Source organism: Hipposideros armiger, unplaced genomic scaffold (assembly GCF_001890085.2).
Source record: "Hipposideros armiger isolate ML-2016 unplaced genomic scaffold, ASM189008v1 scaffold_48, whole genome shotgun sequence".
Taxonomy (NCBI): Eukaryota; Metazoa; Chordata; class Mammalia; order Chiroptera; family Hipposideridae; genus Hipposideros; species Hipposideros armiger.
This window is the reverse complement of record NW_017731398.1, coordinates 4170125-4197240: the sequence shown is the minus strand read 5'-3', so window position 1 is coordinate 4197240 and position 27116 is coordinate 4170125. Positions and strand designations below refer to the sequence as shown.

The 27116-nt window shown below is 52.0% G+C and overlaps 1 protein-coding gene across 1 annotated transcript in view; it reads left to right on the top strand.

The window, feature by feature from the left end:
- TMEM266 (transmembrane protein 266) overlaps positions 1–27116 on the top strand; it is a 68930-nt gene that overhangs the window by 6256 nt on the left and 35558 nt on the right. Inside the window, 3 exon segments of the mRNA XM_019640122.1 lie at positions 12483–12613; positions 13157–13342; positions 25740–25894. Of these exon segments, the coding sequence (XP_019495667.1) occupies positions 12576–12613; positions 13157–13342; positions 25740–25894 (379 nt within the window). The 5' untranslated portion in view covers positions 12483–12575.

Below are 27116 nucleotides of genomic sequence, written 5' to 3'. Positions count from 1 at the left end.
CAGTCCTTGTCACAGGCTGGGTCCTGAGCCGCGAGGCTCTGCTCAGGCCTCCTCTCCCCTTCCTACTGGTAAAGAGGACGTTGAGGTTGATTGAGGAGCAAAGGAGGGGGTGCCTGATTACAGAAAAGTCATGCCTGTAATCAGTTATAGATTGTATTGTAAATAAGGAGATGTAAACCAGTAAACTAGGGACAGGAGTTCAGACCAGCTCACCCCTAGAGGTGTCCAGTCTGAATGCAGCAGCACGGTCATCCTTGGAGTGTCTCTGCTGCCATGGTACTTAAGTGCCCAAAATACCAGAAGTGCATTAAACCAAAATAATATTTCTGGAGAAATCTTAGTTGATTACCATTGGAGGAAATTATATTTGACCCGAGGAGATCCTGCTGTCCCCACCAGAGGCTGCTCCTGTCCACACAGATGCTCTTAAGATGTCCAGCCAGGTGCTTCCCGGTGAAGTCGGAATGACGGGCACTCTGTGCTGTGGTAAAGGGCCGCAGTTGCCGACCTTGGGAGAGAACTGCTTTGGCCAGAGAGCACCTTTGGCTTGTGAATTGCCTTTGAAAAAGCAGAGCGTATGCAGAAGACCCCAAGGTGCTCACTAGCCAACAGTCTCAAAATAAGCCTTGAACCATTTCTGGTTCATGGAGGCAAGGTAGACCTACTCAGTCTCCAGACAGCTGTGAGCACCGTCTGCGTCCCGGGTTTGCTCGCAGCGGGAAGGAGCCCCAGAGATCATGTCCTGTGCTATGGACTGAATTATGCCACCCCCACCCCCAATACATATATTGACGTCCTAACGTCCTAACCCATAATGTGACTGTATTAGGTGATGGGGGCTTTCAGAGGTAATTAAGGTTACATGAGGTCACGAGCCTGGGGCCGTAATCGTAATCCGCGGGAGGAGAGAGAGAGAGAGAGATTTATTCTTCTCCCTGTCCCCCATGTGAGCAGTGGTGAGAAGGCAGCTGTCTGCAAGCCAGGGAGAGAGCTGTCTGGTCAGAAACTTCCGACCTCCAGAACTGTGAGAGAAATTTCTGTTAAAGCCACCCACTCTGTGGTGTTACCTTATGGCTGCCCCAGCTTTGAGCTGGATGTGAGACCGGAGACTTGATTTAGACCAGATGAGTTTCTAAAAACACCTTAAAATTAGTCTCAATTGCTTAAATGAGGTGGTTCTTGAAAGTGTGATTAACCAGAAAATTATGGAGTCAGCTTGAAGACAAAGGTTAGAGAGAAATAATGCTATTTCTACTTATAGCCACATTCAAGCTGTTGTTACTCTCCTTTTCTGAAGATAACATTCCAACGTTTGAAAAGGAGTATTCCTTGAGTGCAGCCTGTGGAATGACAGGACGGGGTGTGGTGGCTTAGGTGCCCAGAATCCCTGCTGTGCTCTGAGCCAGGACAGCATGACTCACGGAGAGCTGGCTTTACAGATGGAACTTGGTTTGTATTCCTTGGAAGAGGCAGGCGTAGACGAGTGGTGTGTGGTAGGAGAAAACCTTAGCGTGGTGGAGACCCTGAATTATGCACTGCAGGCAGCTCTGTAGCTTGGTCTGGCAAAAGATGTGGCGTTCTCGAGTGACACATTGTGGAGATTCAGAGTTTTGGCAGTGGCTTGTTTGACCGCAGCACGATTGGCCTGTGTCACACGGGTGGGTAGCGCCCACATTTTCAACCGAGCCTGCATTTGGCCTGAGTGCTCCTGAGTGGAGGGTACAGGCCTCTTGTCCCGTTCCTGTGCATCTGGGTTCACGGGCATGGATCACTCTCTGTGGGAAGTCTGGGGCCCGCAGCCATTGACACACATGGTTCATTTCCAGGTTTTATATAGAGTTTTGTTTTCATTGCTCTTCACTGTTGTAGTCGGGCTAACGTTTCTCAGTTACTGTTGCTGTGTGGCAAACTGCCCTACGACATAGCGCCTTCAACACCCATTCTGTCTTGCTCAGAGTGGTCGGCCTGAACTTGTGGTGCTGGGGACAGATGGCTGTGGGACAGGGAAGGTCGCTGGGGTTGTCTGTGGCCGGGATGGAGTCCATCCTCTCTGCTTGCTGGTGGTGTCCTGAGTCTGGCCCTGGTGATGAGCTTGGGCATTTTAGATGTTAGATGAGAAGCTTTCTCTCTTTTTCACACACGTATTGATGAGTACATCTGCGGTCTAATTTTTATTTCTTGTGAGCTTGATTAGCATGATTTAGCTAATCATGCTAAGGGTGACTCAGCCTTGAGAGTGACAGAACTAGAGGCCACATCCTGACACTTAGTAAATTTGCCTAGCCAAAGCCACACAGTGAGACTTTTTGAGAGACAGCTTTTAGTCTTCCAAGTATTATCAAGTGTTGTCACTGATCCCTTCATGTGGCCTCGGGGGACATCACGCTTCTCCTCAATTCAAAACCTGGGAAATGTGTTTATTCAGCAGACATTTTTTCTTGGCACCTGTATATGGGGGTGAACATAGGGGCTCGAGAGCTCCTGACATGCCCTGTAGGGAGAAGGACCTCAGCCCCTGTGCAAGTTCCCTGGGCTGCTGTACAGAGGACCACACACTGGGGGGCTTAGAACAGCAGAAACTTATACTCCCCCTGCTGGGGGCCAGAGGCGTCAGACATAGGTGTCAGCAGGGCTGTGCTCCTGCCAGAGGCGCTCCTTCCTGTCTCCTGGTGGCCCCAGGCATCCCTGGGCTTGTGGCACCATCACTGCAGTCTCTGCCTCTGTCCTCTTCTGCCTTTTATAGGGACATTGTCATTGGGGTCAGGGCCCGCCCTAATTCACGATGACCTCATCTTAACTGATTACAAAGACCTCTTTCTAAATAAAGTCAGGTTTTCAGGTTCTGAGTTTGGGGGGCACCATTCAACCTGCACACCCTGAAGTTGGAAAAGGTGCTTGGGCTGCACACTCCTGGATTCAACTGAATAGATGAGTCAACTCCAGCATGGACCACGAGGCCCTGATTTGTAGTGCAGGAGCTGCACAAGGCCCACGGAAGCTTGGTTATAAGCAGGGCCTCCCTCTGTGCTGACAACGTGATGCACATACGCAGTGATACTCTCTGTAACGGTCCCTGAAGGCACCATTCCAACCTGGGAACAACTACCGCCCCCTCGGGTCTCCTGCCTCCTCTAATTGAGGTCACCATGCAGTACTGCTCTCTGCAGACGGGACCAACTCCCACGCCCTGCTGTTCTCTGCTGGTGTGGCCACCTGTTCCCTGGCCCAGGGCCTTCACGGCTTTGCAGCTTCCCATGGACACTGGAGATTATTCCAAAGGCTCCTTTTCTCCTCTTGGGATGGGTTTCCGTTCTGTGGGCTGCTCCACCCATAATCACTCTCGTTATCATCCAACTTACGGCCACCTTGGCGTTTGTGCACTGAGCTCAACAGGTCATCAGAAGGCAGGCCCCCACACTGTGTCCACAACAGGGACATAGCATGCTCAGGCCACGCCACTGACTGGACAAGCCACCAAGCTCCCCTTCTGTTAGGTTGGCCTGAGATACACGCCAGTACTGGCTTCTTTCTGATTCTTCCCAACTCAGTCAGAGAAGGTGCTCTGTGCTCGGGTGTCACACACTCCAGGCTGCCAACCTGCCTTCTTAGTCCTCACCCCCGCTCCATTGAGAGCGTGGGGGTGGGGGGCACGTTATGCAAATTACCCCTCCCCCCATAGGCAAAAACTGCCTGTCGCCTCCCGATCTGTGCCCCTCTGTGCCCGGGTCATTGCAGGGGATGCTCTGCCCGTACTGGAGCCACCACCTGAGACAGTGAGAAGGGAATGACGAGCAGGCTCCAAGGTGCTTGGCTCCTGGCAGGGGAGGCAGCTGGGTGGCGGTCCTTGCCCAGGCCTGCGCTGCCGTCTATGTCTGTGTCCCTCAGCTTCTGCCTCTTACAGGGGGGGACCCTGTCATTGGGCTCAGCCACTCGCAGACAGTGTAGACCCAGCAGGGTTCTTAACCCCCCTGAACCCAAGTTCTGTAAATTGTAAAATGTCTGTAAGTTGGGCCTAAAACTCCATACTTTCACAAATTATTGTGACAATATAATGAAAACTTCAGCACCGGGCTGGGTACACGGGCTGGGAAAACTTCAGCACCGGGCTGGGAAGACTCCATCAGTCTTCCCGCTGTGGCTGTGGGCAGGGCCCATGGCATAGGGGCAGCAAGTGGCTATCTGATGACTCCGTGTGCAGCCAGGAAAGTGGCCCGAACCACGTGACTGTAAGAACGCCTCTCCCAAGGGCCAGTGTTTTTTCTCTGCAGCTTCCCCCATTTTCCTGCCCTTCTCTCTTAACCTGCAAGTAAGCATCTTCCTTCCTAAAACTAATAATCTTTGTGTTCTTGACTCTGCCCCTTTCCACCTACGTCAGAACTTGCTTACATGTTTCATCTCTTTATCTCTGTTGGCTGTTTTCCCTCAACAAGCTCAAGTTGTGCCTTTGCTTAGAAACACCCATCCCTCAGCCATGTAGCCTCTTTCCTTTAGCTGTCACACTTTAAAAGTGTCCACACTTTTATGAAAGTTCATCAATTCAACTCATGTCTGTCATGCACAACCACGTGCTGGTACCATGATGGACGATGGGCAGAGAGGGCACTGCCCATTCTGCTCCTCGGTCTCAAGCCAGGTCGTGACCAAATCCTCAGCGAGTTCTGGTCTGGCCCTTGTCCCCCTTTGTCCCTCACATGGGGCCCACTGGCCTTTCTCTGTCCTCAACCTAACCAGCCGCATTTCAGTGTCAAGAACAGTCCCAAGTTCCCTCCCACCACGAGGAGGAATGCACTTCACCTGACTCCTTCCTCTGTGTCCTTCAGATCGCAGGTCCAGCCTTGTTCCTCAGGGAACCCTTCGTGCCCCCTTCTCTCCCAATCGGGGACAGGCTCCTCTTTCACATCCCGGTATACTCACCGTCCCTTTGTTCAGAGCACTAACTCAGTTTCTAATTCCACATTTATGGGTGTAATTGCTTGACTGTCTTTTCCACCCTGCCCTGAGCTCTGTGGGGTCAGGGACCGTGACAGTTGTCACTCGTCATTCTGTGCACAGTCCAGCATGGTGTCTGTGTGGTGGGAGGCCATCAGTAGACTCTGGTAGAAGGGAGGGAGGGAGAGGGTGTCTTGCAGGAGCCTGCCAGGCGGAGAGAAGATCATGTGTCTAATGCTTGTTGGAGCGGAGTGTGAGAGTGGTGTTACACCCTGGGTGTTGAGGGAGCACAGAATCCAGCAGTTATTAATAGCGCAGAGGGGTGTGAAGTCATGGGCAAAAAGAAGAGTAGGAGTAGGCGTTTGCTATGCAAACGAGGAAGAAAGTGGGATTCTGGCAGAGGGATGGGCTTATGCAAAGATGTGAAAGAGCTGAGGGACGTTGGGTGTGACTGGAGAGAGCTGCGCTTCTGGAAAAGGGATGGGGCTGGACAGTGGGACGCAGATAATGGAGGGCTTTGCACATTTCCTGGGGCGTTTGAGCATGTCTGCAAAGAGCCAGAAATGAGTCTAAGTAGGAAATAGTATGACAGATTTGTGTTTTAAAGGACTTCTTTTGGCAATTGGAACCCTCACACATGGCTGGTGGAATTCTAAAATAGCACAGCTGCTTTGAAAACCTGATTGCCAGAATCTTACAAAGTTAAACATACACCTATTCTACAGTCTGGCAATTCCACTCCTAGGTATTTACCTAAAACCGAAAATGTATGTCCGAGAAAGACTTCCACAAAAACGTGCATGACAGCTTGTTTATAAGAACCCAAACTGGGAACAGTTGGATTTTCCATCAACAGGTGAATGGAAAATGAATTGTGGTTTTTATATAGCCATTGCCTGAGCCACATGAACGCAGACACTGGGTGAACCTCCTAGACAGTGTGTCGAGCTTCCGAGTGCAGACACAAGGAACCCCCGGAGGGGCTCCATTTACAGGCCAGGTAAGAACGGGCACAGCAGCCTCTGGGATGGGAGTCATGAGGGCCTCATGGGTCAGGGCCTTGACCACAGAGCCCTGGGAATGCCTGTGTCCTGACTGGGCTGCTGGTTCTGTTCACACCCATTCAACTGCACACTTAGGACTGTTTTACTGTGTGTGAATCACGCATCTGGTTTTGGGGTTTTTTTTTCTCTGACTTCTTTTTTTTATTATTGTAAAATAAACATTTTTAAAATTAGTTTCAGCTTACAACACAATGCAATAGTTATACTTTTTCCCCCTCAAAGTGACAACCCCCTCCCCCAATCCACCGCCCCATTCCCCCCCATATCATACTTATCTATTACAATTCCCTTGACTCCACTCCCACACTGTATTCCACGTCCCATGACTATATATGTATTCAATTATAGGTGACATACAATACTATACAACATCAGCTTCAGGTGTTCAGGTGTACAGTGCAGTCACGCATCTGGTTTTTAAGTTCCGAAGAAAAATGACCTCTTGGTACATAGTATGGAGAGTGCCGGGGCGGGGGTGGGGGGGAATGGGTGTGGGGGGGTGCTCAACTTGGGGAGATTGTGAGGGTGCAGCTCGGGAATTTCAGGGCCAGGAGTTCAGCAATGGCAGTGGGGTTGGAAAAAGAAGGGGTGGATTTCTGGGTTGTTGAGGTTATAGAATTGACAAGAATGAAATGTGAACAGGATGTTTACCGTAGCGTTTTTCACAGTGGCCAAAAAGAGATTGTGAAAACTGCCCTTCCACAGGGAAATTGCTGACTGAGTTACAGAGCGTCCACACAGCGGAACGCTTTGCAGCCTAGTTAAGTAAAGAAAGAATTCGTGTTTTACTGCCTGACTCGGGATTCTACAGAGTATTGTAGAGGGGGGGAAGCGAAAAGCAGATAAGGGTGAATGATAAGTGTTTATAAGTAAAGCAAACAACAGAAGGTTTATTTTTAAACAACTATGCAAGCGCAGAGAAAAGCAAGGGGAGATGGACACAGGCTTACCGCACACCCTGGGGGACCGAGCGGGAGGCAGGCACTGTGCGGGGAGCCACTGAGAACATGACAGTTATGAGAAGCAATTTCTGTTAACTTGTATGTGTATGCATGAATTCAGAAATTAGAAAAATGTGAATCTTTACTGAAAAGACGTCCATTATATATTGCTAAGGGATAAAAGCAAATTAGAGTTGGTTTTATTTTGTTAAAACACAAAGCCACAAAAGTTAGCCTGAGTATGTGAATGGATGTTTGCATAAAGGAACAAGGGTTTCCACACCTGGTGTTAACACAGGGACCTCGTGGGCGAGAGGTGGAGGGTCAAAATGGAGGACGGAGAGAAATTTAGCTTTTTAGACATACAAGCGCATCTTTGTATCGTTGTATGTGCTGCAGTGAACAGTAGTCTAAAATGTATCCGTGATCTATTCCCACAACAATACCTTCTAACAGACCACCCCCAAAACTTGGTGGGCTTAAAAAAAAAACCTTTTTCTTGAAAGATGGCTGGATGAAGAGGGGACCATGCGCCTGCCAGGGAGCAGTCGTTAGTTACTTAGTATTTATAAGGAAGTTTACAGCTTTTAGAACACTCCTTTATAATGTTTCCTTATTCTCACCCCTTCGAATTTTAATTTCTGTCTGTGCAGCTGTTGCCCATCACTAGCCCAGGAGTCTCTCGAGTGCTGTGACCATGTCTCATTTATCTTGATAATCTCAATGTGTAATGTGATTCCTAGAACGCAGAAGGTGCTGGTAGATGACTACAGAATACATTTTTATTCTGTACAATAACTTTATGAATATTTAGCTCGTGAGTCTGTGGGCATAGCTGGGTGGTTCCCATGGTCATGACAGAGCTCAGCCTATGCCTGGGGCAGGGTGACGGGCAGTTGGCTGAGGTGAGGGGCCTGCATGTGCCGGGGGTGTGCAAAAGAGAGGGCAAGCCCAGTCCTGTGCGTGCTTTTCCTGCTTGCTGATACGTTAGATGGGCTTCTACAGAGAAACAGAACCAATGGCACCTATGAGTGTGTGTGTGTGTGTGTGTGTGTGTGTGTGTGTGTGTGTGTTTTAAGAGGGAGGCTTATTATATGGAATTGGCTTATACTGCAATGGCGGCTCGAAAGCCCAGATCCAGGAGAGCCCATGGTGTGAATGTGAGTGTGACAGAGAACTGATGTCCCGGCTCAGACATAGTCAGGCAGAAAGAGAGAATCCTGTCTTTCTCAGCCTTTTGTGCCATTCAGGCCTTCCACTGATCGAATGAGGCTCCCCCACATGTTGAAGCATTGGGGTGGGTGACCTCCACCGACTCAGATGTTAATGTAATCCAAAACACCTTCACAGACACACCAGAATACTGTTTAACCAAATATCTTTTTATGTGTCCAGTTATCCCATAAAATTATCCATCTCAGCTTACAGTCTACTCAGACAAAGCCAGTCCCATGGCCAAGCCCAGCACCAGGCGAGCAGATGATGGAAAGCTAGGTGGCTGTCTTAGTCCCTTCAGGCTGCTGTGACAGAGCCCCGTGGACTGGGCAGGGCTTCCCCAGCACACTCATTTCTCACAGTCCTGGAGGCTGATACAGGCACCGATCCCACCAGCCCCATGAGGCCCTGAGACCGTCAGACTGGGGGGTAGGTTTTCTCTCCCGCTTTCGCCCGCTTTGTGAGACAGCAGGTCTGCGCTTCAGACGCTCACTCGTAGAGCACCAGACCTCGTCTGCCTCCTGCTGGCCTTGTGCTTTGCGGGCCAGTTGTTTTGTTTGGAAAACGTTTTTATTTATTTTTATTGTTACACCTACTTTATTTTTATTTATTTTAATTGGGGAATTGGGGGAGAGGAACAGTGTTGGGGAGTCGGGGGAGGGGACCAGCCAAGTTGTTCTTCAATCTTCGTTGTGGAGGGTGCCAGTTGCCCTCTGGCTACCCGTCAGCAGCTCGTGGCCTCCAAGCTCAAGGTGCCAAGTTCAGTCTTAGTTGCTGGTGGGCGTAGCCACCACTGAACAAGCAGTCTTGTTGTTAGGAGCACGTGCTCTCACCAGCTGAGCCATCCTGCCACCTGTTGGCAGCTCAGTGGCAGCTCAGCTTGGATGCAGCATCACTGGCCAATGTGGGAATTGAACTGGCAGCCCTGTTGCTCAGAGCTCGTGCTTTTAAGCTAACTCTTAACCAACTGAGCCACTCGGCTGGCTCTGGAAAATGTTATTAAATAACAGCGTCTTAAGGAATCTTGCCTTCTAAAATGTTCTGCTTGTTAGGATCAAAACCTCTAATGGAAGCAGCTACTCACTGTCCGTCAGACACGCTTTTCCTCTTGCCTACCTGCCTCTGCCCTGTACCGGAGATGCCACGCTTCTCCCCCACCCCTCCTCCTCTCCAGGACGTGGCTGCCCCTGTCCCAGGAGGCCACTTCCCCAACTCAGCCCTTGGAAAGCAAACAAATAAATAAAACTTCATTGATCAACTTTGGAGGATAAGAAGATGCCAGTTTGTTATTGGGTTGTCGGGAAAGTTGTGACACATTTTTGCATTGAAAAACATAGGAAAATATGTCATGACTTTCCCGATGACCCAATATTTTGAAAACGTAAATAAATGGGGGAAAGTTAAGCATTTATCCTTTGTTTTCTGTATGAACTGTACCTCAGGGAATCAAATAATTGCTGAGGGGGAGTTTGTCTTTCTAGAAACTGATAAATGAAGAGGGAATGATGAAATCATAATGTGACCCTTTAGCAAACTAATGAAGTAATAGATCATCCAAGGTTCTTAATATCACACAAAGAGGAGCAAGTAGTCATTATCTGTTTCCTAATGGAATTCACGACAATGCTTATAGTTTTCTCACACACACACACACACACACACACACACACACACACACACACACGATTTTGAACCTGAGTCTACAGACTAAAATTTATAGGAAATGTAGAGGACAGAGGAACATGTTAAATGACACTAAAGGGATGGATGCAGTCACCATCATCCACAGTGTGGGAAGCTTTTCTGGGACAAATGACCCAATTTTCCCAGTAAATTGCATGGAGAAAATGTGATAGAGGGTAAACCTACAGACTAGATGAGACTTAAGAGTCACGCTAAGCAGCTGTAATGTGTGCAAATTGTTTAGCTCCTGATTCAGCAAACCTTTAAAAACTTACAGGACAAATGGGGAAATGTGAACAAAGCCTCGTCAATTTCCCTTCTAAAAAGCAAAGTTGAAGTTTTTTGTTTATCATTTGTATTTCTATTTTTGCACATTATTCATATTGGCCATATTATTGGGTTGTCGGAAAAGTCATGACGCGACAGCCCAATATATTAGTGTAGAAGTTTATGCTTCTTATTTATAAATACAGATTTGTCAGTTTTCATTTGTCTTCACTACTAAGACAAATTTTGGAGTTTCGTGTGTTTCGGTTTTGCCTGCCCAGCCAGCCTGGACAGCACAGAGCTTCCTGTTATAGCCCCAGAAAGCTGGTTCTGTGTGTAGTGTAGCAAATGCTGTCGTGGGAGTACAGCGTGGTGAAACACCTTCTGTAAGGGGTGTTGCTCACGTGGTCCTCGGTCTGTGGGGCCCTCAATCCTGGCTTCATTGTCAGTTGAGGCTGGGTCATCACATGTCCCGTCTGACTACTAGGAAGAGCCTGTTAGCTTGAGGCTTTATAAGGAGAATAAAGGTGATTGAGACTGACTAAATCTGTGTTATGGAATGGAGCACCTTATCAAGCCTACGTTACAATTAGCACACAGTCCCAAGCACTGCAGAGGAGAGTTCTGATTGTAAGGGTTAGACCCTCCTTACACAGGTAGACTAAGGTAGAGTGACGTTAGGTAGGTGTGGTTTACACACAGTCCATGGGCGTTCTCCCTGCTGCTGTCCCCTACCCTTTCTCTAGGGCTCGGCCCCACACACATCCGGAGTGGAAACAGTAGAGATAGTAGAGAGCTGCCCATCTCTCTTATTTCCTGCTGCTCTAAGTTCAGACTTGCCCAAGATTTCCTCAAGTTTCTTTACCTTGAGCTCTCACTTTTCTTATTTACACAGATCTTAAAGGAGCTTCCCCACTTTGCAAATTTCCCATCGTTCTCTGCTAGTCCTCACCCTCGGAGCACATGTTCCTTTTGCAGGACAGACAATTGTACCCTTTGTCTCTGAGTTCATCTGCCTCTGAGAGCCGAACTTCAGGAGGGAGCCAGGTTTTTGTTTATTGTTTAAAGATTTTATTGGGGTATTGGGGGAGGGAAACAGACACGTTGCTGTCCTTTTTGTTCTTCAGTCTAGTTGTGGAGGACGTTGCTTCACTGGCCCAAGTTGGCACCATCATTGCGCTTCTCCTGGGTGAGGCAGATCAGTCGCCGGTCTCTGGCTGCTCATGCTGGCTGCCGGCTACACACAGTAGCCCATGGCAACCCACTGCAGCAGGGACTGCAGCCTACGTCGTTGCCGGCGACTCAGAGCAGCCCAGCTCCAGGTTGAGCTGCCGTTCACCATCTTAGCTGCAGAGGGCAGTGTCACTGGCCCTCATATGTGGGATCCGAACCAGGGTCCTCTGGTGTCCCAAGCCAGTTCTTAACCAACGCGCCACTCGGCCGGTCCAGGAGCAGGTTTTATCTTGTTGATGTTGTAGGAAAAGCAGCTTGCAGTGGAAGCAACTTACAAAAGGGGGCGCGTTGAGTAGTCCCTAGTAACTTGTGCAGACACACCCTGGACCCGGGTCTGCCTCTTCGTCTGTGTGCTTTCTGCCACGTTGTTACTGTCTCCCTGCAGCCTTCCGATGAGACCAGAGCACTGGTTTATAGAAAAGTATATCCTATGTATCTAGTCCAGTTTCAAGAGGAAATCTTACACTCAGCCATCCAATGCTTTGGAATGTGCTCAGAGTCAACAAACTGTGCAATTTAAATTTATAAAATTATAAATAAGAGCCTGCGCTACTTGCTAGGCACTATTTTAAGTGTTTTCTGTGAATTTTCTGTGTTAGTTCTGAGGACAGGGGCTGAGTAAGTTACCGAGGTGACGAGGCTAGCGAGTTGGAGCTGGGCTCTCTGACCCCTTCCTCACTGAGACACCATCCAGAAGAGGGGAGGGAAGCCTGGGTGGGTGGCCAGGCAGAGTTCCCAAACGGAAGTGGGAGAAAGAAATTCTTGGGAAAGTACTTGAGATTTTGGAGACAGACCTTACTTTTGAGATTCCTAAAACTGATGTATAAAATTACCCTGGTTTCCTTAGGCACGTGTAGTGGAAAGAGCTGTGGGTTAGGAATCAGAAAGTTTGGGGTCCAGCCTGGCTCTTCTGCCTTCTCTGTATGACACAGAAAAGCCACCTTGTCACTCTGAACCTGTTTCTTCATCTGTCCAAAAGAGAGAAATGGTGCCTATTGAGAGATGAGAGGGTAACCAGAGGGTAATCGCAGAATTGGTTCAGCATCACTGTGAAGAAAAGTACTAAGGACTTCCATTTCTAGGTCAGCTTAGGAGGGCTTCGGTTTGGCATCCGAGTGTTATAAACTACTAATGATTTGTCTGTTTTCAGGGTACCATACCTGTATGCCTTGTAGACCTCGTGCTTGGAAAGGCTGACGGATGGCTTTAAGACAGCTGAGCCCCGGTAGACACCAGAAAACCCATGGCTCTGTCTGCGTCTTTCACCATGAGCGACCCCCAGTAAGTGGCATTGGGATGCGCCCCTTCTGTCCTCACTGCCCTGAGGCCGCTGGGGTCTCCCCAGGTCTGGTCGGCTCCCAGCCATCAGTACATCCAGCTGTGAACAGAAACCTGTTGTCTGTTGTGGTATAGAGAGTAGAAACATCCCAAAGAACTGTCACAAAAAAACACAGGAGACAATTTACAGGAATAGCTACTCCAGTGTGAAGCCCAGTGACCCAGAATCCTGAGCCTAAGCCCAGTTCTGCTGGTTGGCTGAGTTTCCATGTGGGTCTTTACCTTCCGCTGATGAAGTCCCTGCCCCAGAGCTTGTATTTTCAGACCTAAGCAGCTTCTCTTCCCGTTTCCCACTTTTCCTAACCGGGGAAGGAGGTGGACGTCAGGGCTTCTATCCGGTCCCTGGGGTGGCCAGAGGGGAAAACAGCAGCCTCCAGCTTCCCGGCAGCACAGCCGATCTGGCGCGTGTTCTTTCCTTTCCTGGGGGAAGGGAGACAGTGCTTTGCCCACGAGGGCTGACTGCCCTGTTGCCTCCTCCCCACTCAGGCCAGCCACGGGAGGAATCTCTGAAGTTGAGGCCATCTCCCAACAAGTAGAGGAGGAAACCAAGAGCATTGCTCCCGGGCAGCTCGTGAACTTGGCCTATCGGGACTTGCCCCTGGCCGCGGTTGACCTCTCCACGGCGGGCTCACAGCTCCTGTCAAACCTGGACGAAGATTACCAAAGAGAAGGGTAGGTGCTGGCATGGGAGTCTCTCTCACAACCGCCTGGGTTTCTGTGGGCCCCTCTGCGAGGCACGGAGGTTAGAGATGCTGGGTAAGAAGACGCCACACATTCACATGCGGCCTCCCAGGCCCCTTCCTCCTCAGAAAACGGCTTTGGGCACAGAAATTACCTGTCACTGCTAGACAGCCTCTTATGTGGCATTTGCTTAGAACTCAGAGAGTCATAAAATTTGTTTAATGATTGACGTGCTCCCTATGGCCTATCCAGCCCCTCTCTGCACACTGGGAATCAGGAGACCCACAGAGGTCAAGGACCACCCAAGGTCACAGAGCCCATAAGGGATGGGCGTGGACTGCACTGCTGTCTGTCAGCCGACTCTCCAGGGAAGAGGCATGCGGTGAGGTGTGCAAGTCTGTGAGGGGCATCAGCAGCACTGGGCTGGGAGCTTTGCAGACGTCCAGTGCCCCCTTTCTAGCAAGGACCAGTGGGCGTGCTGGTCCCTGATTCAAAGGCGTGCCTTTACCTGCTACTTAGCTTGTCGGTTAGATTGGACGCCTCTGTTCCCCAGCCTTCTCATTAGCCTGGTGTGTCTTACAGACCTTTCTGAAGGTGAAGATAGAGTGTCAGAGCTGGATGGCAGGTTAGATGCCCTGCTGGACACCCTCCTTTTATATGGGGGGAGCTGAAAACCAGACAAGGGCAGGAGCAGTCCTAGGCCACACAGCAGGTCAGCCGTCCCCACCCTGTCGCTCTTAGATATAGACATTTAATCATCGGCCAGGAGCTTTGGAACCCCTTGGGGGCCATTCTCCTTTCTCAGGTGACTGCAAATATTTTGGAACATGATGGCTGCTGTTGAATATGAAAACGGTGGGTTGCCGGGTTATTGTGAAGCCAACAAGAAGCCTTGGCTTGAGTGAAATTTTCAGAGCTTGGATCCCCATGGTTGTTTCCCAAAAGGGGCTCCCTCTTTCCTGAGAGAAATTGCGTGACAATTGTGAAATCTACATCTTTTGCAAAAACTTCACCCCAGTGGCCTTCTCTGAAAATATCATTTTCTCCAAGTGTTGCGCGCAGAGTCAGCAGGACATTGGGAAGAAAGGACAGGCAAGCTGGGGGCGGGTGGCTAAGGGGCGCCTGGCTGTAGTGGGCCGCCCGGAGCACTGTCAGCCCTGAGGTCTCCATAGGTGTGAAGCAGGGCTGGGTCCTGAGCCAGGCCAGCCGTGCACGTGCATGCAGGTGCGCGGCCCTACTCTTGGCTGGATGCTCTGCTGCGGCTGCCTTGAAATTCTGGGTGGTTTCTGAACAAGGAGCCGCCTTTTCCCTGGGCTCCCCAAATTCTGTAGCGGTCTGGTCCTTCCCTGAGTACTGATTCACTGTGTCGCTGCACTCTGGTGGCCAAATGCGGTACTGCAGCCTGGTGACGTCCCCAGCGTGAACTCCTTTCTGGGAGGCCTGATCCAGTGGGGCCGTCCTCAGGTTTCCAGTCGGAGGCGAAGGCGGGGAGGAAAAGCGGGAAAGCCACCGTGGGTGTTGTTTGGGGCAAGACCCACATCTGCACCTGTGGGCATAAGGCACCGCGGTGTCACCTCAGCCGGAGCCGGAGGCCCCGCCCCATCATTGCCTGTGCTTCTGAATTGGGCGTCTCCCAGGATTCTCTCATTCGGGAGAACACGAGGTGCTGCGAGGCAGAGAGGCTCCCGGTCTGGTGTGAGCGTCCAGGGGGCTCTGGAGAGCAGCTCCTGCGGGGTAACAGGAAGGGCTTTGTGGCCCGAGCTCTCTGCAGGCTCACTTGGCAGCCGGAGGCTTCCTGGAGGAAGGAAGAACAAGCCTGGGATGGAAGCCAGGGGAGAAGGAAGCAAAACAAGCACACTGTGAGCGGGGAAAAGCCTCTCCTCACAAGGCTTCTTGGCTCTTGCGACATTTCCTGGGGTTCCCCCCAAATTTCCCACCTGGCCCTTTCCGAGGCCATGCAGGACGACAGCATTTACAGTTCCCGTAGGTCTCTGAAAAGCTTGGTGTGAGCTGTGTTGAAGCCACCTCTCACTGCTATAGAAAGTACTTCTTACAGGGCATGAATCTTTTCTGCAGTAAATGTAGAGCCCTAGGGACCTGGCCGCCCACCATTCATTTCTGTTGCAATACAGATATTTCAGTGTTTTCTAGTTTTACAGAATCTGAGAGCATTAGGGCTGGCAAAGACCTTAGAACACAGCGTCTATGCTCAACATTCTAATAGGACAGCAGAGTCCAGAGGGAGGAAGGAACTTGCACAAGGCCACACGGTGACAGTGACCAGCGAAGCCCCATCTGCTGGCTCCTGATGCAGGCCAGCACTGCTGGCTTCTACTTGTCACCTGTCCTTTTCCAACATCACACACATGGCACATGTGATGCCACTACTAGGCCACACTGTCCAATGCCTTTTGCTGTCAAGTCCATTTCCGCCTTTGTCCATGAGCCTGTGAAGAAGGGCCAGTCGCTGTGACGCAGGGGACCCAGGCGCGATGAGGAGCCCACCTTGGTTAAGCCCCTTGCCGTTCCCTTGTCCTTCGGATGGACCCACCTAGCGGACCGCTGTCAGGCTGCTGGGGGCTCCGGGATGAAAAGCAGACAGCCAGGCGGCTCGGTGGCGGTCTGAGTTCGGTGGCCATGATAAAAGACCAGAGATGGGGTGGGTGGCTTAAAGAAAAGATGCTGTATTTGTTTTTTCGCAGTTCTGGGGCTAAGAGGTCAAGGGCAAGGTGCTAACAGGGCCGGTGTCTGGTGACAGCTCTGTCCTTGGGCTGCACGCGGCTGGCTGTTTCCTGGCTATGTCCTCACATGGCCTTTCCTTGTGAGTTGGTCTCTTCCTTTTCTTATGGTGCACCGATCCCATCATGGGGGCCCCACCCTGGCTTCAACATACGGACTGGGTGGGGGGAGGGCGCGGTCCTTCAGTCCGTGTGGCCACCTCCCAGCCTCAGGCCTCCATGTCACCTTGCTGCTCAGCTGTGCCTCACAGTCCTCTGGTCTTGGTCGGTGTTCACCCCTGATGCCCAGGGACTGTTCCAGGTCATGTCTGCTGCCCTAAAGCCCCTGTTGCCCTCAATAGATGTCCTCCTTCCTGAGAAAGGACAGTCATGGATGGACAGCACCCACCCCTCTCTCCCCCGCTCCTCTCCCCACCCACCTTCTCATGAGCTTGGCTCGGCAGGTACCTGTCTCCTAACCCACCACATCTCTCATATCCTTTCCGGACTGTGCGTCCTCATCCCTACTGACTGTCACCATCTGCTCTTCGTCCTCATGAAAGCCTCATCTACACCTGCTGTGTCCCTGTGCCCCTCCCACCATTCCCCAGTCCCCACCTGCTGTGTCCCTGTGCCCCTCCCACCATTCCCCTGTCCCCACCTGCTGTGCCCCTCCCACCATTCCCCTGTCCCCACCTGCTGTGTCCCTGTGTCCCTCCCACCATTCCCCAGTCTGCCACAGCCTAGCTTCAGCGTCATGCTCACTGTGGGAGCAGCTCTCCTCCAGGTCATCGAAGGCCTCATGTTGCTCGGATCCTCCTCCTGTTCTCTGTCCAGCATTCGAAACTGTCAGCCACCCGCCCTCTGGGTCTGCTGCTACACCACGCTCTCCTGATCCTTTTCCTATAACCCCCCCCCCTACCACCATCTATTCCTTCCAGGCCTTTCTGCCTGGTCCTTAAATGTTGGGGTTCTTCATTTTCTGTCTTTGCCATTTTTGCTCTACACACTGGGTAATTTTATCCATCCCCAAAACAAATTTAATATCCTTCATCTTGTAACTTTCAAAGCTATGTCTGTGTCCCAGATCCATCCATATCTATGTGTCTCCCTCCCTCCCTCTCTTCCTCCCTCCCTCTCTCACCTTGCCCCCTCTCCAAACCCCTGGCTCATATCCAGCCACTTCCTAGATATCTTCACAGGGTCCCACACATGCCTAACAAGAATCTGTTCTATTCTGGAATCATCAATTCTTCTGCTTCTGAGTTGGCTGCATATTTTAGAGGAAAAATATTCTGGTTTCTACTCAAGTCATTGTTTATCACAGCCTTTTCACTGACAATAGTCAAAGCCAGCTTGAGGGGCCACGACGTGCCCCTCTGGGACTTGTGGCCATCTCAGACCCAGCAGCCCCCCAAATAAATTGTCTTTTCCCAAAATGTAGTTTCTGTGGCCCCGACCTGTGGGACCCAGACGTAGCTGCCTGGCCACCCCAACCCATTACTGCCAAAATGAGTGGCATGTGCACTGAGGGTCATTTACAATGACCCCAAGCCTCCTTCCTGCCTCTGCAGGAACCAGTGTTTTCCAAGACACCAAAGCGCCGTGAAGCTAGTCGGGGGTGGTCACCCCTGGAAGTTGTGTCCTTCCTCTTCCCCTGCTCTGGCTTCCTCTTGTCCACGTCTGCTGGGCTCCGTTGTGGGACTGCTAGTGCCAAGTTCAGGGGCTTCAGAAACCACAAGGTGTCCACGCAGGGTGGGGAAGAGCACTGTCCCTGAACCCCAGACTCTGGACCACACTGTCAACGAGCCCAGAAGTGGCTCTGCTTGTGGCCACCGCTCTGGTCCTTCCTGTGTGCTTCTGGCCTTCACGTCTCTGCAGCCAGGTCTCCATTTCAGTCCCAGAGGCTGTCATCCTTTCTCTCCCTGCCCCCTCCTCCCCTCCTTCATTAGTGATAAGACACGATGTGAACACACACCCGGGGAGGAGAGGGGAGATGGGGAGCAGAGGAGGTGTCTGAGGGAGCTGAGATGGCCACGACGCCTGCTTCACCCTAAGAGATCAGCTTAGCCCTTCCCCTCCTCCCTCATGTTCTGTCATCTCGTCTTAGACCTCACTTACCGTCCTCACCAAGGACCGGCGACTCCCATCGGCCAGGGCCTTCGGACTGCATGTAACAGAAAGCCCATCTCACACTCAAACAGCGAGGACTGTCACTGGCCCATGTGCCATGGAGCCGGGGCAGCTGTCAGGCTGGTCCAGAGTCTCAGCACGAACGAAGACCAGGTACCTTCCATCTCAACTCCGCTGTCGACAGTGCTGGCTTCATCCTGTCCCTGTGAGGCTCCCCTTAGTGTGTGAGAAGGCTGCCTGTGATAGGCCACATCCTCGTTCGTGTCTGGCAAGAGAAAATAACTGGCCATCATTCACTTGCAAGAGCAACAGAGGACTTGCCCAGAATCCTTTAGCTCCTCTCTCCTCTTGTCTCATTGGCTAGCACTGGATCACATGATAAGGGATGGAAAAGTCCATAGGCCAATCAGGCAACCCTTTGAACAGTATCATTTCCCAAAACACATCGCTGTTACCCAATGGGCAGTGGTGGGATGAATATTGGAGAATCACCCACAATGCACCACTGCCTCTCAGAAGCCAGGTCTCCCCATTCATAGCCTTGGATCCAGAATTAGATCTTTCATCCTGCCTTTTGAGTTTTGTTCGATTTGGGAAAATTCTAGAACGTGTTTCCCTTCTCAGCCTGTTTCATCAATAACTCCGTCGACATGATTCTTTCACTCTGACTTGTGTCTACCAGCCCGGCTTTGTGTTTCCGTGTGACCAGAGCCCCTTCTGCCTGGTCCTCATTCTTTGGCATTGAACGGGATCACCCCCATGCAACAGTGGGAAAGGGAGGCCCAGAACTGCTTCTCAGTGACGCAGCTGTTTACCTTTGGAAGAGGGACACTGGGTTTGCAGGAGACTAACTCAGGGCACAGACTCGAAGGGCTATCTTCTCTTAGCCAGCCACAGTACGGTCTGCAGGGACTGCACGAGACGAGACCACAGAAGGGAAAATGCAGAGAGGGCCACAGCCTCTGCCCCAGGAGCCTCACAGCCTGTAAGAGAGATGGTGGTGACAGCATGGGTGTTGAGGCAGGCAGTCCAAGGTGAGGGTTGGCACCCCTTTTACAGAGGCAAGTCTGTGTCCATAGAGAGAATTCCCCACCTCTTAGGTGACAAGAGGGGGAGCAGAGAGGGTCATGGGAGAGTAGGTAGGATAGTCTTTGTCGAAAATATAAAAGTTAAGTAAGGAATCAGAGCTATTCAGCCTTTTGTGGTTATTTATATTGTAGGGTTCTGAAAGGTCTGAGCTGAGAGGTTAGGGCTGGACCCCCAGACCGCAGAAGCCTGGAGGAAGGCTGAGTAGACAAACATGGGCGTCCACACTTGGAGATGATCCCAGTGGCACATTTCTGCTGGAACTTCACAGTCACGGGGCGAAAAGGAGGCACAGGGATGATTATGGATGTCAGGCTAGAAAAAGACAGGTCCAGTATAGCAACAGCTTTAAAAAAAGACTAAGATAATTTTAGATACGCCAACAAACAAAGGCTGGAGGCAGAGAGGAGGCGAGGGAAGGAACCTACTGAGCTGGAGCCCCAAATACCCTTCCCTCTCCGGTACTGTGTCGCTCAGGGCCGCCTTTTCCAGACAGTCTGTCCCCCAGCCCACCCAGGCTGGGGCCTCACCTCTGTGCCCCTGTAGCCCTGGCCTGCCTCTGTTAGGGCATTTGGGACACTGGGCTCTGGTCTGTCCTCAGATGTCCTAGTACTGGGCCCGGGGCTCCCTCAGGGCAGAGCTCAGTTCTGTGAGCTGGGACAGAGGGGTTGGTGAGGAATGAAGGAATGACGTGAATGAATGAGTGAGTGAGTGGGTGGGTGAGGCCTGTTAAGATAAGAGTTAGAAAAGGGAAGCAAGTTACATTTGGGGGGGAAGGGGATGGGAGGCGGGAGGAAAGGGCTGGCCCCCAGACCTATGTGTGGTCGAGGAAGAGCGCCAGGGAGGGACCAGGCGCCTCCTGCCCCAGAACTCAAGGCCACGGTGGTGGCCGGCCCACACCCCTCCACCAAGTTGCCCTAAAAGAAAGAAAGAAATCCAGTTCACCTCAGAACATGCCAACCTCACTTGTACAATTCTAGTATCTCGTTAGAAGAAGGAAAAGCTTTTGGGGGTTCAGAGTTACAAGGCATGTTTGGCCCTGCCATGACCTTGCACAGGCAAAGTCTGGGAATTCGTGGCTTGTAAACTGTTTGTGTCATTTTTCCCCTAAGGAGAAAAGAGTTAATGAGCTTTAGTAATCCATTTGCTTGATGCCGATGAGATTTGTCTATAATCAAGCACCTTCTCTTCCCCTGGCATACCAGCTGTCCCCGGACCCCAGGCTGACCCTGTGACCCACACTCTGTATTTGTAGCAGTGAGCTGGGGCTTCTAGGAGGGTTCTTGATGCCCCGAACAGGGAGTAAAGGTTTGATTAAGACCAAAAAATTTGTCTGGAAAGGACAGACTAGCCTCTTTCCCACAGTCCAGGAACCACAAAGATTTTTCATTGATCAAGAATTCACAGATCTATTATTTCTCAGCAAAGTAAACCTCCGGTCCCCACCTCATCCCAGGTGCACATGTGCCTCCAAGGGTGGCCACTAGATGGCTGCAGAGCGCCTGTGACCGCTGGGCTGGGTGCTGAGAGCTGCCTGGACCTGGGAGGACAGGTTCATCCCAGGGCCAGGCCCCCCAAGGAAAGTGAGCTGAATTTCTGGGGCCTGGGGGTCCCCAGGCATCGCGTATTCCTGGGACTGTGTGTGCTGCTGTGGCTTGCCTCGGAAATGGGTATGAGAACAAGGGGATGCTTGACCGTGCATTTCCCGTTGTTCTAGTTCTCCGCACCCACTGTGGGTGCTGGGTCGTGGTCCTCATGGGGGATTCTGTCTCTGTGGAGAAGTCCTGCACACGTGAGCTTGTTGCCCTCTGGTGTTTTTCTCCTGCGTGTTCTGCTTTTCAAGAGTGGACGAGGACCTGGAGCTCATAGCTCAGTCCGAACTCACTGACAAGGCTGCAGGCCCGCGAGGGTGGGGCCCTGCCACCCGCAGTGCTCAGCCCTGGCACTTAGTGGGCACAGGGTGCCTGTGTGCAGGCAGAGCGGATGTGGCGTCGTCCCTTCCCTGCTGCCCTGCCTGTGCCTGACCCTCCCAGGAGACGAGCGTGTAGCCGTGGGGCAGCACTGCGCCATGGGCTTCACACACACTGTTTTCAATAATGTAGAGCAGCGACCCTGCCGAGGCCCTGGCACTGCTGTCAGGGACTAGGAATCAGGCTCAGACATTGTGTTCAGACTTCAGTCGGTGCTGGGCTGAGATCTGCAGTCACCAGTTGCCACCAAAACCCAAACAGACGGAAGAGTCTGGCGTCTCCTCACTGTTTGTCAGCAGAGAACTGTCTTTTAAAACAACTGGATGAGCTAGCGTTTGTAGAGGGCTCAGAACAGCTCCTGGTTCACAGTGAGTGCCTTCAGAGTTTTGTTAAATCAGTAAAAATAAAGCCCAGGTCAAGGCCAGAAGTTGGATTTGAGTCTGCTCATGGCTTTCTCTGACAGTATTTTAATCACCTGGCATGAATACAGTGAAGAAAGTAGGGTGGGGCCGTGGGGCCTGCTGCTCACAGCTGACATCACCGGGCCTGTGGCGTCCAGGCCACATGAGCATCTCAGGCGTGCAGCCTCCAGGGCCAAGGCTGCTCACTCACCCCCAGTGCTGGGGTTTGAACCTGGGGGACAGGTGTCCTCAGATGACCCATCAGTGAGGTTCAGGGGTCCAGATACCCCTTGTAACATTACGTATAGTGTGGTGGTTTTGTGCCCTTTAGGGCGGAGGGCTGTAGTTTTCGTTCTCTGTAGGAGAACTCTGCAACCCAGCTGAGCCTCTCTGGTCCAGCAGTGCTGCCCACGGTCAGCACCGGGCAGGTGGGCCATCCCGGTGCCCTGCTGCCAGATGGCTTCTGACTCACTCCGAGCCCCACCCTCCACTCCTTCCTTTGGGGACTTTTTGGGTGAGCATCTCAGGGCAGGCCTGGCTGGGCCATCTGGCCTGTGGCCCGCTACCTCTGCTGTGGACACCATGACTCCATTGTCTGTGAGCATCTTTTTGGGCATCTCCAGGGTCTCGACAGTCCCCGTGCTTGAGACACTGGCCCCTCCCAGCCTCGCTGGCTTGGCAGCCACAGCAGCCCGACCACATAATGCATTGCTGGATGTGGGAGGACAGCCCCTGCCATCCTGGCACTGCTGGGTCTGCCCCCTTACAGCGCCAGGCTTGGGGATGCCGCCTGACGGGGCAGCAACCCGAGCTGCATCTTTTCATCAGAAATTTGCCAAAGTTTGTTTTCACATTCTAGAAGTATTCCCTCACGCTTGGATCAAGACGCCTCAGAATAGAAAGCAGAAGCAGTCAAGGCATCTAGCCTCCCTTCCCACCCCAGATTTTTCTGCAGCCTCGGGAGTGACTAGTGGAACCGCAAGGTAGAACACTACCTACCTGCTGAGCGCTGCCATCTGCTCGTTGGCATTTGGGCCGTTGGCAGCCCAGGTGGCCTCCTGGGGCAGCCCCTCCTGCCGCACCCAGATATGAACTTGGGAGACACCTGCCCTCTGCTGGCCTTTCCGGGGATGGCACCGCCCGCCAGGCTTGAATGGCCTGGATGCTGAAGACTGAGGGAAGCACCTTCTCTGATTGAGGAGGCACGCTGATTTCTCTTGGGCTCTTTAAGCCCCTTCAGTCATCATTTAACCACTCAGGGATATCGTAAAAGTGGACGCATTCTGTTTTTCAGCTAAAACAGTCTCCTAGGAATGCCTGAGCTATTTGAATTTCAGAGGACATTTTACTAGCAGCTTAGGGTTTGCAAACACCAGGCCCAGCAAAGAGCCTGCTGCTCCCATCCAGCTCAGTCCTGGAGCCGTGGGTCACCGTCCTGCTTCACGTTGCTGGGCCCCTGGCTGCAGCCTCAGATCGTGGATAAGGACCCTTGACACCTAAACATGGGACGCTCAACGGGACGCCATCCCCGGCAGATGGCCTGCACAGCTGCCCCTCTTATTTGTAACTGCAAAGATGCGTGGCTCAAACTTCTGGTGACAATGAAATGGCATCAGTTTTAGGGGCCACAGACAACTGGACTGGGTTTTTTAGGGAGCGCGGGGAATTGGAGCTAGATCTCCTTTGTGACCTGATAGTGACAGGGAGGAGGTGGCGGGGCCTGGGCCGGAACTCCAGGTGAGAGGTGCGAAGGATTAAAATAGGGCCCAGCAGACGGCAGCAGGAATGTCACCTTGTGGGAAAAGAAGAATGGGAGTAGGCGAGACACCCGGGTGCGTCAGGAGAGGAGGTCAGTTGAGGGGTGACAGCCAAAGAGATCTTAAAATTCGAAGGGTCCTTCGTGCACCAACACAGCACAGCCGACAGCACCTGTGGGCAGCAGCCTCTGGTTCCCCTGGACCCCGTCCCCTGGTGGCCTTTTTGTGGCCGTTCATTCACTGGTACTGCCTCTCCCCTTGCGTCCCTGAGTTCTCGCGCTTTCTGACTGATTCGCAGGCCCCTCTAGACCCCTGTTCTCTGAGTTTAGGGTCGCCAGGTTTAGCAAGTAAGAATATAGGATGTGTAGTTACACTTGCATTTTGGACGAACAATGAAGAATTGTTTTCATGTAAGTATGTGCTACACAGTGTTTGGGACATGCTTATGCGAGCACATTGGTCGCTGTTGATCTGAGATGGAGCTAGAGGCCCACGTTTTATCTGGCGACCTGCTGAGCTCCGTGTGGTGTCAGTTCGGGGTTGTCTCTGCTGCCTCTTGCTTGCAGGTTGGCCCACGTGAGCCTGAGAGGGAGTAGAGAGGATTGTGCAACAAAACTTGGAAACTCACCACAGTGAGCCACGAAGGCATTTGTCGAGGGCCTTCGCGCCCTGGACCCCACTCTGCTCTGTCCTCCCATTTCCTGCTTGCCCCTTCATGAGGACCCTCTCTTCTTCCGGACTAGCTGGTCTCCTTGTCTTGTGCCCCACACAGCCAGGCCATGTGGGGTTCACATCAGTCAGTCCCCTGCCTCCTCATCCAAAATGGCTTCCTCTTTCTGCATCACCTGTGAAATTCTTCCTGGGACCAGCTTCCAGGGGTGGGGCTGAACTCCAATCTTTGCATTTCCCCCAACCAAGGACAGTACCTTTCATTCCTGGAGATCTTAGAAAACATCCTGAAAGACTTGGACTAAGCCTGTTTCCTGCCAGGTTTCTCGAAGAGCCACGACCTTTGTCTCACATTCCACCAGCTGGGGGCTCCTTCAAGATTCGCTGGATGGATTGTGAGGGGGAACCTCCTCCTTGAAGCATTCACAGTACTCCTCCGGGAGAACAGAGACCCCTCCCAGTGATGCCCTTGGGATTTCGAGGGGGTGGGCACTGGGCTCCAGCAGACTGCTTCCTGTGGGTGGGAAGGACAGGGCTTGGCCCCGTGTTGGGCCATCAAATATTTTATCAACATCAGCAGCAGTTTGTGTCAGCTACAAGGTGCTTTACAGGTCAAGCACATTTTCTCATTTAACCTTCAGCAACCCTAGAGGTTAAAGGGTCCTGCAGAAGGGAAGCCTGAAGCCCAGAGCTCGGAGGTCCCGGGAGATGAAGGCAAAGCCAGACGTGAGGCCTCCCTGACCAGTGCTGTCTGCTCCTTCAGGATACCTAGCTCCTCAGCGAGCCAGTGAGCTCTGACCTCAGCATCCCAGGCCCCTCACAGGCACCCCCTTGTCCCAGGATCCTGTGCCCTAGGAGACCCACCCAGCTGTGAGCTTCTATCCCGCCTCCCCACTTGCAAACCTCCCCAGGGAGAGTTTGTCCTCGTAACCTCGTCTCTACCTGTAAAGGTTTAAGGTCATCTAGTCAGGGTTCCCAAAAGATGGTCCATGGAACACTAGTCCTGCCAGGTGCTGGTGTCCAAGGGTGCCATGGTCTAGTGAGTTTGGGCAACACTGATACCAAAATCCCTTTTGGAGCATGATGGTGCAGAATAGCATGTTAAAGGCACTGAAAGGTCCCACAGAGAAAATTATTCACATACCTTTGTTTGACCCAAATTTTCTAAACCTTACCCAACCATGGAAACCTTTTATCAGCATTCTGGAAAACGAGCATTTTGTGCCAGTGAGTTTGAGAAATGGGCATAGTTCAGCTCTTTCCTGTGTAGCTGAAAACACTGAAAATTCCTTCTTCCCTTCATGGTGCATTGCTCAGAGTGGTTCTGATGCTACACAGAGTGTAACTCCCAGCTCGTTTGCATGGCACACTCCCTGTGCAGCCAGGCTCCCCACTACCCTGTCCAAGGAGCCCACAAAATGTGGCCTTCACGCCCTTTCTAAATGAGGAGACTGAGGCACAGGGAGGGGCGGTGTGTCTCCAGGTCAGCCTTTAAACCGAGCCCCTCTCTTCACGAGCTGTGCTCTCTTCGTGACTGTTCCCCGTGGCCTCTTGGACAAGGATGTGTTTCCTGGGGAAGCATCGGGTGGGAGGAGTGCCATAGGGTTGGAGAGCAGGGCCCCTTCTCAGCACCCTCTCCACTCTTGTTCCCACAGGTCCACCTGGCTGAAGCCGTGCTGTGGGAAGAGATCGGCCGTGTGGCAGGTATTTTTGCTCAGTGCCAGTCTCAACAGTTTCCTGGTAGCCTGTGTAATATTGGTGGTGATTCTCCTGACTCTGGAACTTCTAATAGATATAAAGCTTCTCCAGTGTGAGTAGCAAGAGAGATCCATATGCAAATACATATGATGTCCGTATTCAATGTGCATCCACCAGGGGTCCCCAACCAGCGGTGTGATCTGCCCCCCCTCCCCCGCCCTGCCGGCCCCACCGCCCTCGGGGTCATCTCCAGGGAGGACATTTGGCAGCTCCTCTCTCTGTCCCCCAGTATCAGTTTGCCCTCTGCACCCAATGTGGCCATGTCTGTGCCCCCAGCATTCCACGATCCAAACCTGATGAGATCAGAAATGTCGGGGACCTGTGTATGCACTTTTTTTCTTTATTGTTCCCATTTGGAATTTTCCAGGTTGGAATTTCTGTAGTTTAAAGTTCCCATGTGTGGAGGTGTTTCACCTTGCCGTAACTAATGACAGTAGATAGGCAGTGACAATGAGATTCCTTGTACTTTCGTCCAGTGTACGTGGTTGGTGCCACTCACATAGAATGTGACAGTTTAGAAAGCTCATTTCTGTACATCTGACCCTAGCAGCACTCCTGTGAGATAGGCAAGGGTGATGTCATCCCATTTTTTAGACAAGGGAATTTGGAGAAGTGAGAGGCTCCCTGAGGTGAGAGGTACTGGGGCTGGGACTGATGGCCACCAGGCCGTTGACCGGTGGCCCGTTCTCCTCCCACCACAGGGCCTCACAGTGGTCGTCCTGGTTCAGTGCTCATGGCAGCCAGTGGCTTGTCTCCTGCCTCTCTGTCCTCCTGGATGTCGTGGCGCCATGGCTGTCAGAGTGGAGGGCCCACTGCCTCCCACTCTGTTTGGTGCACTGCGGGGAGGGTTAAGACTCTTGGCTTTGGATGAGTGAGAGGTTCTGCAGAGCTCCTGGTGCCCACCTTGCCCTGATTCAGAAGGTGGATCGTTCAAGTGCAACCAACAGAGAGAGGAACGTGTTGGTCCTCCCCCCAGAGGTTTCCTCCTGCCATTGGCCTCCCCAGGACCATGGATCCAGCCACCCCGGAACCCATCAGTTGTCTTGGACCTATTTTCTCAAATGTCCCCAGTCCCTTTACTGGAGCCTCTGTATTCAGGGTTCCTTTTGAGTCCCCTAGCCTTCCCGACTCTAAGAGAGGATGATGGGAGCACAGTGTGGCTTTTGTCTGGTCAGCCTCGCTGGGCTCTATGCAGCTGATGGCCCCTCAAAGCGTCTTTAGGCAGAAAGCGACCAGCACTGGTTTTGTACTCAGCTTGCCTTCCATTAGACCGT